This window comes from Rhea pennata, chromosome 3 (assembly GCF_028389875.1).
Source record: "Rhea pennata isolate bPtePen1 chromosome 3, bPtePen1.pri, whole genome shotgun sequence".
Classification (NCBI taxonomy): Eukaryota; Metazoa; Chordata; class Aves; order Rheiformes; family Rheidae; genus Rhea; species Rhea pennata.
In genome coordinates, this window is record NC_084665.1 from 23,419,969 (window position 1) to 23,434,405 (window position 14,437).

Sequence of the window (14,437 nt, forward strand, 5' to 3'; positions counted from 1 at the left end):
CCTAAAATTCAGAGTATTACTGTCTTTTCTGTACCACTGGTGCATAACACTATTAATTTGCCACTGGATAGAATTAGAGTGCTCCAGGAGAGCAAAAGATCTGCATATGTCCAGGGAGGCTGCTTTCCCAAGGAATCATAACAGGTGAGCTCCTGCTCTCCCTAGATGATTTCTGCTCCTCCTTCTGCTTGACATAGAAAGAGGAGGAGACACATGAACAATCAGTCCCTGAAACAAGTGAGAAGAATTATAAAAACCCTCATCAAGGGGAATTCAACAAAACAAAACACTAAGCAACCCTGAACTTGGTGGGAGAAAAAAAAATAGTAATTAAGTGTTGATTATGCAAGGAAAAAAAAAATCACATTGCTCCTTCTGGACAGAGCCCTGGCAAACCCAGCCAGCACACATCTCACAAGAAGACAGAAAGCAGTGTTTCTGTGTGGAAGAGGAACATTAGGCACACATGCCAACTCTATTAGCAATCTCCTCTGTGAGGCTCTGTCCATGCATGGCTTTTAATATTGGAAGCACAGAAGCCCAGAATATTCTTCAACCCTTGGAAAATGTATTTGCCTCTCTCACTCCTACTGAGATGTGCATCTTCCTCATTCTCCTCTTTTACTCTAACGTATTTGTTCTTTTCTGATACTCCATCACTGCACTGTTCTGAAGTTCCTCCTGCATCACCAAGGCACCAATACCTCCACTCACCTTTCTCCACTTTCAGCTGCGTTACATTCTTTCTGCTCGCTAAAAGTCATATTCTGATTTGTACACCCTTCTCTCCAACTTCTCCCTGCTTTTGCTTCTCCTGTGAAACACTCACTGCATGCTACCCTCAAGTGTGATGGAAATCAGACTTAGCAGTATTTATGGACCGTGATTCTCCTACAGCGAGAGTTGTAATAAGGAATCCATGCACTTCAGATCAGCCATCAGAGAAGCAAATGAGTATCTGAATACAAGCTTTTGCAGAAAGCTGCATACCAGACTGCAAGAAGTGATAAATATGACTGAAGGAAAAGAAAAGAAATAGCAGAAAGGTGAAGGCTACACAGTATCTGGAGCTTATAAGAAATAAAGCAAGAAGCACTAACAGGCAGCTCTATCATTTTGATAGGTGCTCTGCAAGAAAAACGCTCCAGAGACAGCTTGCCCCTCTACAGGCAAAGAAGCAAAATAATATATCTAACATTTGCTAGCTTCCTTTAGCTTGCTGTTATTTGATATAGAAAAGATTTAATTCTGCAGTAACCTGCATGCATTATTCATCTAACACATCACTCACTGTCCCTCACCCAATCCAGAAAGTAAGTTGCTTTACTCATCAGCTATATAAAGGACTAACATACCAGCCCTAGATGCAGGTGGCAGTCATTTCCATGGGCACAGGCTTGCTGGAGTCATGCTCTCTCAAATAAGCTCCAGCTGTTTCTCATCACAAGGCAAATTCTCAGCCAAGCAAAGGCTCTTTCTTCTCTACCTCTGCTGAACCCTTTGTATCCCACATTCTTCAAACGTGGTAATGCAATGAGCTGAGCTCTGGCACGCTCAGCATACTCCTTTCAGGTGGCTGATTAACAACTCTCAAAAGTAAAACAACAGGAAGCCCAAAGATATTATTGTCTCCTCTAGGATGTCTGAACAGTGAGGTCAAGTCAGAACAAACAACTGCTTTTACAGGCTGGTGGGGCAATGTCATGGGGAGATGTAGTGTAACTCCCTGTGATTACTGTAATAAATTGAGAATATCAGCAACGTTCATCAAAGATTCCTGTTAGTTTTATCTTTTAACAAATGACACGGCGTTTAGTCAACTTTTCTCCCAGCCTGTTCTCAGGCTGCACAGCCTGGTTGCAATCTTACAGTCAAGCATTCAGTGACCACCTGCTGACCACATTCAGTTGGGAATCACGCTTCTGCTACGTTCAAAGAGTCGCGTGCATCTTTTGCTGCTGTTGGTCTCTCAGGTTGGCTTACACAGTCACTTTAGCTAGCACATGAATTCCCCTGTCTCTGGTACCTAGAAATATAATTTGCACTTGAGCACACTGGGATGGAAAATGTGAATATGGAAAGTGTGGGAGAAGACTAACTCAAATTTGAACCCATGGGATTTGAACCAGACCCTAAGTCCTGAACTGGACTGTAAATTCAAGGCAGTACTCAGGCACAGCTAACAGAAATGGGAAAAACACAGAAAAACAGCCAAAGCAGAGTTCAGTGTGCTCTGTTTTACAAAATGGCATCTTACCTAGCAGAGTTTTCTGCAGAACAAGTCCCAGGTTGCTGAAACAACCGTAAGGTTTGCTCCGCATAAAACTGTTGTAAGTAAACCCCCCCCCCTTTCTTTTTTTTTTGGTGGTGTTTCTCAGTAACTAACTGAGAAACTAGCTCTAGATGAAATACGCTTTGGAAAAGATTTGCACAAACAAGCATGCAGATTCTGTGCAGTTGACTTTTATAGAGTTTAGTGTGTGCTACATTATGCACTGCCTAGCTAGGAGAACCTCTACTAAAGCTTGTTAACATATAGAGGCTGTTCTGGGTGGCTATGATGGTTCCTATACAGGACTGAATTTGCTTCATTGGTGATAACACCATCTAACTAAGCTCATAAATCATCTAATGTCGTTGGTTGGTGTGTGCAATGCAGTTTTAAAACAAACTGGAGTCATCCAGTCATTTTCTTTCTCTCTTTCCTCACTAAGAGAATTCCCCGTTCTCTCACTTCAACCCCTGGGCCACCCTACAGAAACGAATCAGCCTGAAATTGCTCCGCTTTGAAACTCTGTTAACAATGACGTTTCTGCAAGGAACAGTTAATAGCCTTATCCAGGGCACAGGCCACAGAAAAGGAAGTTCACTTCTCCTGTGTACACTATATTATAGGTCAGGAGCTAGGAGACAGAGATGCTTTAGGATTACTGTTTGATATCTTGTTCCGTCATTTACTTAAGGCCAGACATCAACAGTTAACTTTAAAAAGCCTCCTCTGTTACTCTGTGGTGAAGCTTAGAGTCCTGCGTCCTGAGTCCTTAGTGTCCTACTTCCTAGAAAAGTTTCATATGATTTTGGAAGATGTTTCCAGAAGAGGCACAGGAAACGGGAGGTTGCTTTTGAAAAATGAGACTTACTTTTCCCTGTGGTTTATTCTACCTGTTAAATGGGTATAATGCTAGTATACCTCATAGAAGTGCTGTGAAAACTAAAGAATTCATACATACAAAGCACTTTGAGATTTTGCAATGAAAAATGATAGGGAAGTGTAAAATTTTACTATTCTTAGTAATTTACTAGGCTGCTCACTGAAGACACCTCAAATTAGTTTTTCAACTCGGCCAAGCCTTTTGCCTGGGAGGCCTGATCCTTTCCCTCCTCAGCAACATTTAGACCAGAAGTAACTGCGCTGAAGTCAGAGGCATCACATCTGTGCAAAGGTGAGGTGCGTTAGGCCCGGCGAACATCGCGAGGAGGCAGCGGCGCAATAACGCAGAGTAAGAGCTTTACCTGATACAGTTCTATTCGTTGTTCCGATACCCGTGCCTTTGAGTTCTGCAGTCGGAAGACTCTAAACTCTGCCTTCACCAAGTTGGAAGCGTTTTTCTCCATCGCTGAGACGTCAAATCTTACGATTCTGAAGTAAAGGCTGTAATAGCTTGGTGGGATGGCATCTGCAAGAAGTCAGCGTAATTTTTTAAAATGATAAAGTACATTGTTCTTTCAACCACTGTAATACAAGACAGCCTCAGGAACCAGTGAGGGAAATATCTGTAGCATGATTCACTTTCCAATGGCCAATTTAATATTATTAACGATTTAACCCCCCCCCCAAAAAAACAAACAGACCACATGTGTTTGATTATAGGAATAGCAAATTAGTAGAGATTAACAACCATTTCCAACTGAATTTCAGGGTGTGCATTTAACCCTGCTCTTTCAACATACTGGTGGAAAATCCTGGATACTAATAAATTGGAAAAAATTTATAACAGTGGGTGTCTGGCAAATGCTTTCAGACTTGCATACAGTTCATCGGATCTGCTAAGAAGACAAATGTAACTGCAGATCGTTTGTTCTGTATGTTTTCTGAATCCCATGTCCCCCCTGAATCTGGAGTATAGATAAAGTATAAATTAGCCAGCTTCAGATTTTATTCTCTATTTAGTTACAAAAGAATTTTAGTGGAAAAAAATATTTATTCTGATTATAATAACCAGAATAGGAATAGAAGAGAAGAAAGAAAAAAGGGAATAAAAAGACAAGAAGATAGTAGGCAAAAATATAATTACATTCATTTTGATTGCTTGGAAGCAGCAAAAGTCACAAACATAACCACTCCTCATTATACATGAGGGAAGAGCAGAAAAAACACTTGGAAAAACTGAATCAATTTTTTAATAATGGTGTTAAATGTATCAATTTAGGTTTCAAAACAGTCTCTTCTTCCTTCCCAACTGTAAATCCTGACTGAGGTTACGAAGCAAAGTACTTTTGCATAATTCCAATTACCCTAAAGGGTTCAGCGATTATCTCAGGCTGTTCCACCTAATTCTGGCCAAAAGCACAAACAGAAAACCATGTGTAGGGCCTCTGAACACGCTCTGTATGTGTGACACTCTCCACACCCTGTTGTTTGGCAAGTTTCCTCAAACTGCGGAGTGGGCACAGTGAGCCAAAGTCAGAGATGAGTCGAAATGTCTCAAAGGGCCTGATAAAATCTCCATTCAAGCTGACAGAAAGGTTTCCTCTTCTCTTACATTTTAAAAACTGAAATGTATATAAAAAAGGAAGAAAGATGAAAATTGTCTCGTAAGTGGGGGAGGCGAAGATTCTCAGCAGAGAAAGCAAACTTCACAGGCTTTTCTGGGGCCACGACAACAGAGAGACTTCAGATAAAAATTCCAAAAGTTTGCATTTTCCCACTAGTCAGTAACTCAGGGCTTTCTGAGCAGTGCCAGGAGACAGCCTCCACAGCAGAGAGGTGAGCAGCTAAGCCTCCATGGAAGAGCCAGGCTTTGTCAGAAAGCCTAGTGAGATCTCCTGCTCAGCACCTTCCCTCAGTTTCACAGCTATCCAGGACATTAACCCATTCGTCTATTGATGGAATAAAGTACTTTCTTGTGGAATATGCATATTTTTTAACAGACATAATACACATAATATGTATTTTCTATGTAGAGCAATTGGAGAAGGTAAATCCAATGCATTTACTTTTATTTCTAGCTGTTAAAGATAACTTGCCTAAACCTTTAATAATACATATGCATATTACTAATACAAATAAACAATTTAAAAACTGTATTGCATATATTCAGTGTCTCTAGACTCATTGTTATTATAATCTGAATGCATTTTCTGAGCTGATATATTGCTTCTGAGCAATGTAGCTGCTCCAGACAATACAAAGAAGCACCACTCTCAGTAACACATTTAATATGCAGGTTGTTGTAGCTCTTCAAATAATTCTTTCTAGGCTTAGACTAACTGCAGAATAAGTACCAACTACAAGTCAGTCAAGAGAAGAATGAAGCAAAATATTTAATGTCTTTACAATATTCACAAGACAGAAGGTGAGAACTCCTAAAATAATCCTAGATATGAGAAAATCTTCAGATGATAAAGGACAATTTTAAGTCTCAACTCTAGATGCACTGTGAGAGAAGACAAGTCATTGAAATGCTCAAAAAAACTGCTGAAAGTACTTCCCAAAGGAGCTCCTCAGTACGGTCAAATGTGTGAGAGGTACAAATACGAACAGGAAATCCCACGCTTCCTTATGGTCCCCTTTAATTAATAATAATAAAGAAGCATTCTCAAATTTCCACACCTGCAGTGCTCTAAAGTAAACTGCATCATGATCAGTATTCTTGCCTACCAGTCTTATTGACAAATTTTTGTGCTGCAATCTTATAATGAGAACTCAAAGAAAAACATGAAGCTTGAGTAATACATTAGTGTATTACTCTGAGTCTCTCTCAAAATTCTCGATGAAGGCCTTCTAAGAAAAGCTTGACCTTATTTAACGGTCATCTTAATTTTGACAGATTTTGAAAATGTTTATAAAAGCTATGCAGTTCAGAGGTTATATCCCCATTTAAAGGAGAAACAGTCTCTTAAATTTACCTTTCTGCTATAGGAAGCTCTGAGACTACCACTTGTTCTTCAGTCAAACCTAATCCTACGAAGAATATAATTTGGCATAATAATATGTATATATATGATTGATGCTTCCAGGATGAGTTGTAAGTTGTCCTTCCCTGTCATTTATTTGAGGCATCAGCCTGCAATTGCATTCCTTGTCGATAAGCCAAACTAGTACATGAGCACTTGCCCTGGCACACACAAACCCTGCTCATCTTTACTGTATTTCATATTCAGAAAATCCTATTTAACCCTGTTTGATTTAAATTAAGTTTCTGATTTATATCTACAGGTTCCTCGCTCTGTCTTTGTAGGGGTATTTTCTTGTTTTCCTTCTGTTTCTCTGTTTTAGATTAGATTGAATTAGATTTAGATATACATTCACAGATTACTGTTTATTAGGCACCAACAATCTGAAAGGAATGAATTCTTGTCTTATAGAAGTTTCTTCTTCTGCAAGATAAATTTCACACTCTGCAAAAACCTACAGAAGAAATCTAATTTACTTATTCTATCACCCACAATAGCATCCACAGGAGTCAATTCAGAAAGAGGCTTTATTCATGGACAGCTTAAAAAAAAAAAAAAAAAAAAAAAAAAAAAAGCATTCTTACTGACTGGAGCCCTTCTACTGTAGAAGAATGGCTGACTGCAGAACTAGGGTTTACATGAAACTTAAACATCAGGACAGGGAACCGTATTGAGTTTACAAGGTGTTGGATTAGCCTTTAAGTGATTTCAGTTGATGCAATTTATATCTTTTTGTGACTCCCCCTTAACCTGACAGTTGTATCAATTCAGACTCAGTTGGACACATCTGGGCTCCCCTCTGATTCTGGCCCAATGATATCAGGAGATGCCAGCTTAGCTTTGAGTAAGCTAGCCTGCAAACACAGTTATGCTGTTACAGAGCAGACTCCTTAAGTATTCTTTGAAAGATTATCACTAATGAGTGGAATTAAATCAATATGTTTCCCGTAGCTAAGAAAACATAATTTTCTTTTGTTTTGGAGAGAGAGAATAGTAAATGCAATCAAAGATTTCATCTTTATTGTCTTTAAATTATTCATTAATTCAATGTCAAATCACTGAAGACTTCCAGCTGTAATAATCATAGTCACAACCACCATAGTAAAGTTGAGACAACAGTTACAAAACACAGTTGGAGAAGGTAAAAGTAGCATCCCTCTACCTCCCTTTAGTACAACAGCTGAGCACTCTCAACACTTAATCAAGATACGAGCATCACAGGCTTATTTTTTTTCTTCTTATTTTGCTTGAACAAGAGGAAACCTCATCGGCTCTTTCACGCAGGAGTCCAAACTTCCAGGTTAAAAAGTACTGTGGTACGTGACTGCTTGCTGAGGGCACAAGGACAGCGCGGTTTCTGGGCCTCTTACTGACTTTGTCCAATTTGGGGGAAAGGCTGAAACCCAGGCACCCTCTAAGCTCCTATGCTAACAACCAGGACAGAAAACGGCCCTGCTCCTACGGAGCAGGGTAGCACCAGCAGGAGGGATGCAGGGAACCTCTCCAAAATACTGAGCAGTGCAGTCAGCAGTGTGATACTTGCCCATGATATTGCTCCAATTAATACTTCTACAGATGAAACAGTGTCAACAGGAAAGACTGACCACATTCTGTGACCAGCTGCCCAAAATAGCATACAGACACCTAGGCATGGCTCCTGGCAGGGCAGAGCGATGGATTCAAGTTCCCTTAAACCGAAAGGGGGAAATGAAGGAGTTTGTTTCCTCCTAGAGATACTCCCCAAGTCAGGGATCTGCTCCACGAAAGGATGACACTTTTGCCTTTAACAGTTGTGTTTGATGAACTAAGCCCTTCATTTCCACTGCTTTTCTCACAAGTACTGAGTGTACCGACATTTCAAGAGAAACAAAACATTCTGTTTGATATAGCACTTTTAGGATTTGGGCTTTGTTTCTGGCAAGAAAAAAAGACCTCAATTCAATTGTATCCAAACTAGAGTTTCCCCCCTGGAATTTTCATTTCTCCCATTGAATCAAAAAATTAATTATACGCACAGTGCTAGTTAGGAAATGTAAACAACTTTTCTGTTCTTGCTGGAAGAAGCCAGACAGGCCGACTTCACACATACACCCACACTGGAAAGGCTGAGAGCTTCATTCTAATCCTTCCATCAAGGGCTTGTAATAAATGCTCCAAAGATTTATTTTTATTTCCTTTTGTGTTTATTAAACTTTGGAGGGTTTCTTTTCCTTTTTCTTTTCTGTCTGGTGTTGTGCCCATTCTTTACTACAGCAGCTACAAAACACGGAGTGTCCCTTTTTCCCTCTCCTTCTTCTTTTTCCTCATCTTCTTTCTGACTGCAGTACATGAATGACCATGTAGTAGGCTTTGAAGCAGCATATGCAAATATTTATAAGAGTAGCTTGATTGTTATTAAATGCAGTTGTTATGCTTTCTATGCTCTGGCAAGCTTCCCTAAACCCTGTAACTATTAGGACCATTTAGGCTGTTTAGATTTCAACTCACTGATAGCAAATCCTATTTTTTTTTTTTAACAAGCAGCAGCCTCCTTGCATAACATGACATTGTTTCTTCCCTGCCTGAATTTTACTCTCTGATCAACATATGGGTTCTTGTCACGAGCCAGGCCAGACATCCCTTTAATGACATCAAAATGTGGTAAATGAAGCAGCATGCTCAACAACATGGAAGGAAGGGCAACGTGTAAGCTAAAACTGCTCATCTTTTCAGCAGGATCCTGTCCTGTCTGGCACACTCTGGTCACAGATCCTCTTCTCTTTTCCATGGAAAGTCTCTCCAAGAAATTAGAAACTTGTCTAACCCATCTGGATTCCCAAAGCTCACGGCCAATTACTCTGCTGACCCCTCCTGACCCTGACGTGACTGCAGAATCATGCTGGAAACAGGCTCTCTAGAATGACAGTGGATATATGTAAATACAGTGAACCAAATTACGGGGGCCTACAGGTTACATCTGAGAACTCAGATTGGCCCTCAGAGGTAAATCAGTTGTACATCAGCTTTCCATTATTTTCTGAAACTCTATCCTGCTGTGACATGAAGTTATGAACACATCCATTAGCTAATCAGTGCTCTTGGACAGAAATACTTGCATAGCTCTCTATTTAGACATCATTTGCAGCCTCTTGCAGCAAGTCTTCAGAGTCAGACTGCATTAAAGCAATGTAAGAGACACTGCATTGGCCCTGTGTCCAGTTCCAGATTTGCTTTAATATTCCAGTTGTCACCTTCAAAGCTGCCAATGAATTATTATCTATATCTGTCAGCATCTATTTGCTATTGAGGTCAGCAGGGACATTGTGCTGAAAGTCAGAATAAAACTACTGGGAACATAGTGCATACTGTTTTCAGCTGAGGCTTAATGGCTCTGAAGTAGCTTTCCCCACAGAAGAGGATATATGTGCATCGAGAGCATAATGCAAAGCATATCTGTTCTGTTATTGCACCTTTTGTTAGTGAGGAACACATACAAAAAGACTCTTAGCTAGGAATTTATCACAGACATATATCTATCCACGGCAAAGTGGCATAGATGATGCACAGTTCCATACTCCCTGATGCACTTAATCTTGTTATTTACTGCATTAAGTAGCTGTGGATAGCTGACACTTAGCAAGAGAGAGACAGGCATAAATAGAGGAAGAGAAAGATTTCTTCAGCAAAAATTCAGAGAGAATGAGAACAGGTTGAGGGTCCAACTGCTGAACGATCCTTTTAAATACCAGAACAACTAAAGACTAAAAAATGAAACCGCTTCCACTCCCATACCACTAATACTGATTGCTAGATCTGTCACGGCAATTAAATGGAGAAGCCTCAACATGCCTTCACTAAGAAAACAGATTTTAAAGTCACGAGGTTATTCCAAAGGGGAAAATCAAAGAAACATAACTCTAGTCTTACCGGGACTCCTACTGCAGCTATTTAAACATGACTTTCACCAGTTATGCTAACAGTAGCCAATCCTGACAATGCTTTCTTATTTCAGTAACTTCTTTTTATATCATTTTTTTCTTTTTAATGAAGACACATTGCACGCCTGACATTCAGCAGAGAATCCCTATTTGTAATTATTATGCCATGAGGACTCAATAAATGTCACAAGCTCTCTGCAAACTCTAGGCTGCCAGAGCAAAAATGCTCAATTGTCAATCAAGGTCTAGGTGGGCACAAATTTACAATCGAATAATTACCAGAGCTTGTGACGGATCTTCCACTGCTAAACCACTTGCTATTCCTCCTTAAAAACATACTGACCTCTATGAGAAAATACGGAGGGGGAGGGAGAGAAGATGATCTCCTGATCGGAGAATTAGGTACAACTAGGCCAAGAAAGAATTTTCTGACGATATGATTGATCATATTACGTGCTCCTTAAAATCTGACAAGGGGCTTCTCGTTTTGCTGCTACTTTCTCATTCCTTCACCATCTGGAAGCAACCAAAGACTTGCCAAAGCTCTGACTTCAACTGTACAGTAAACTGGCGGTCTGGCTTCCAGTTATCGAAGTAATTAAATCTATCAAGCTTCTGCTACTGCTCCGGGCTTTGGTGGACTTTTGACATTCTTATACAACTGTCTTTTGTATTCTTGATTTCCATAAGGGAGAAAAATATCCCACAGTAGTCTTCGGGTCAAAATGCAACTGGCATAACAAGGCAATGGAGGCAGCGTGATCAGCCATTGGAAAATCATAATTGGGGATTAGGTTGTGTTCGCACAAAGAGAGGCAGTAAAATAAAACTCAAATCATTGGCGTTGCCCTTGCAAAGCTGCTGCATAGGATTCGTGACACAAAATGGCTTATGCCTTTGGCTTCGCTCTGAGGGTCATTTCGAGGACACAAAGAGAAAAGCGTCTTGTTACATGCTCCCTAATCTGTGCCACTTCTTCTCTACGCGCACTGGAGCTGTATGACTCCTACAGCCAGCATCAAGAAAACCCCGCCAAGAAAAGCTACCATTGCAGCTTTAAGAGTCTAAGAACAAGAAGCATTTTAGATCTGTATTTTTTTTAATTGTTCTCCCTGGACTGGACCAAATCATGTTGCAAATTAAACCTCAGCCATATTTAAATGCTGCAGCTGAAACTGACATCCGATGTTCCTTAATTTGGTCTGGAGACCTTGGTAAAAAGGGCTGTAATCTTCTTGCATCACTCAACTGCCTGATTTAACTGAATCTAGTCAGTCAGAAACTCTCCACTTAATTCTTTTTCCCTTTGGTCCATCTCTGTCACCCTTTCGCAATTATTTCCAGGAAGCTACTAGTCTCTGAAGTCTCAATCTGAAAAATGATCAATACTATCCATACCAGCTAAAAACCCAAGACAGATAAGATATTAATTCGGAACAATCAGCTATGGCATCTCTTTTTATCTCTTCCTTTTCCTACTGGTACCGTAGGGGGAAACAAAACAAAACTGCTGGACAAAGATCACATACGTTTGTCCATCTCCTTTGAGATGCAACACTAACAGCCAAGAAGTCTGGAGTATGGCAGATTCCCATAACAAATCCTTCTTGAAAAGGTTCATGGCTATTCCATCACCCAGAAAGCGAAGGAGAATGAAACTTAATATCAAAGAGAAATATTTTAGGAGCACTCTGCTTTATCTGAAAACATAGCCAAAAGCCCCCAATACAGTCTGCATGATCACCCTCCTGTGAGGACTGCATTGCTGTCTGACATACTGCTGCTGCAAGGGAACCGCAAGTTAATGCAGGTACATGCTGGCACAGAAAGACTGATTTCCTAGATTGGGCTACAGATGCTAATGTGCTGCTAACACAAATGGATTAATCCCTTTTGTGCATTAAGCCAGATTTTAAAGACCAGACCAGGTTTTCTTTCTCCTTCTTCTTCTTCCTCCCTTTTTTTTTTTTTTTTTTTTTTTTTTAATCAAAGGTCTCCAAAGAAGTAACTGCAACTGGATGTTTCTGGCCTGATTTTCAAGGAGCCCAGCAGTTCTTGTGACATTCTGAAAATCAGTTGTGGGTTTTGCCACTGAAATGGAACTGGATCTCTTGGCCAACTAGTCCCAACTTAATCCCAGCTAAGAAGTACAGAAAACTTTGATCCTAAATCTTGTCTGCCTCTTGGCTCACCTTGCACAAGAACACACAGCAAAAACTCTCTGTCAGTCCCCATGAGCTAGAGAATAGCCACATATGTAGAAAATAATAAAAAAAAATCAAAAACATATCTGCAGGACTAGAAGCCAAGCCACTAGGCTACACACAAAAAGCAAACTACCAAAAGAGCAGAAAAGTTGTAAGAATCCCCTGTGCATCTTTCCTCCCCTCTCTTCGACACTGTATATTATCTACAGCCTTCATCTAACTACAGTGTCACCAGATGTCAGTGGGATCGGCTACTCTGCTCTTCCCTTCCCTGCAATTGACTGAACCATTAAAAAAGGAATACCCCATCAAAGCTACGTACTGTAACAGCAGAGGCAGCAACAGCAGTTCAGAGAAAGAGCTACTGCCCATGCCTGCTCCATTACCTTCTGCACCCTGACACCTAGCAAGTGACAGCGACGGAGGCGGGTTGGTCAGTAAGCGAGGTGTAAATGTCAGCGGAAATCACTACCTACAACTACAACAATGCAACCCCCTTTCAGCTCTGATTTGTTATATGTAATGTACAATGTAATATGCAATCAAAAAGTGATGCTCACAGAGTAACTCTTTTCAGAGTCAGACTGCGTAGCAGTCTGCCTGAGGAACTGCAGCCTAAGTCTTTCTCTGGCCTCCCTCCCTCTCCCCCAAAACTGCACATTTGCAAAGAAGATCAGAGAATCTGAATGTGTTTCAGGATCAGAAGAGAAATACTTAAGAAATGTATACATCAATGCACAGCCCTTCCACACACAGCCATACTATTTACTTAAGGGGAAGTCTGAAGTATAGGCTGTATAGGTTGTCCTGAATAGAAGGGAAGTATCTGTGGAATGCATAGGAAGAAATCGGAAAATAAGGACTGGAGACAGTGCACATGAGGTTTACATCTTCAAACATGTGTTAGGATAAATTACCACAGAGGTTTCTAAAATTTTTGTCGTTACTACTACAGCCACAGAGTAGTAGTGAGGCAATTACAAGTCACAGTCCTGATTCTTCAGAAATTCTCCTGTCCCAGGAGTGCACTCTATTGAATAAGACTACATTCCTCTAAGAATCTGCATTTTTCTTCTGCAGCTTTAAGAAAGTGAGGACTGCCCAGATCGTTTCTGCTATAAAATATAATTCTGTGAGTATTAACTTTTAGAACAGTCAGACTAAATAAGTACAGAGCGCTGAATCAAATGCCTGGATCCAAACCTCTTAAGTTGGAGGATGATCAGAAGCCAGACTCCACTTGCTGAAACTTCTGGCTAAAACGAAAAGGGAAACTGTCCGGTCTCTTCTAGGAAAAAAAAAATGCCCTTAAAACAAAACTCAAAACTATTTTTTTCCCACTCTGATTCCAGTATGTTCTCAAAACTCACCTTTTGTCACTGCTAACCCTAGACTATTATATCTGGTGTGTGAGCAACATGTATCATTACAGTGCTGGGAACAGAAAATCATTAATGGATCTCTGTACGTCTGCCCAAAGCATGGAGAGTACAGACAGGACCAAGCAATCGCTGGTAGTGGCACCGTGACAGACTGAAGGCAGATGGTGTGACCAATGTTGAATGCTCCTGCTTCTTAAAATGAACACGGAAATCTTCCCAAGTTATGAATCCGCCCCTCCAAATTACACCTCTTCGGATGAAGCAGAACACACAGCACAGATCTGCAACTGATCTTCCTGTCTGGGAAAGAGCAGCTATTTGCCTACTTGCAAAAACTGAAGTAAAAGGAAAACTGGGTCAGCTAGCATGTAGCATGTAAATACTTGCAAGTCTCTCTCAGATGTGCAGTGCCCCGTGTGCGCTCTCTGATGCTGCCTTTAAGATTGCTCGGAAATGAATCTGCTGAAGAGGAATTCCACAACAGAAACTCACCAGACTCTCCTCTCCGCTTGCCTTAAATCCTTTTAGGCGCTTGGCTTGCTCTCACCCTTCCAGCTGAAACGCAGGGGCTGGGCAATGCAAACAACACTAACGCATCACAGAAGCGCCGTTTTCAGGTCTGAATTTCGAGCTGCTGAGCAATGTTTAATTGAAGCAACCCAATTACTCAGGAATATTACGAAGAGCTGCAAATGCTGATTTTTTCCATGCTGGACTATCTTTCAGGTATATATAAATCTTCCAGCGTTTTAAA

General features: G+C 40.6%; 1 protein-coding gene across 2 annotated transcripts in view; it reads right to left on the reverse strand.

Annotated features, from left to right (window-relative positions):
- The window catches only part of TGFB2 (transforming growth factor beta 2), a 69,624-nt gene that overhangs the window by 20,604 nt on the left and 34,583 nt on the right, over positions 1-14,437 (reverse strand). For both annotated transcript variants that reach the window (XR_009957860.1, XM_062571805.1), the window contains exon 2: positions 3,514-3,677. Coding sequence is in view for 1 of the 2 variants with exons in the window: in XM_062571805.1 (XP_062427789.1) it covers positions 3,514-3,677 (164 nt within the window). In the remaining variant the exon portion in view is untranslated. The remainder of the gene's footprint in view (positions 1-3,513; positions 3,678-14,437) is intronic.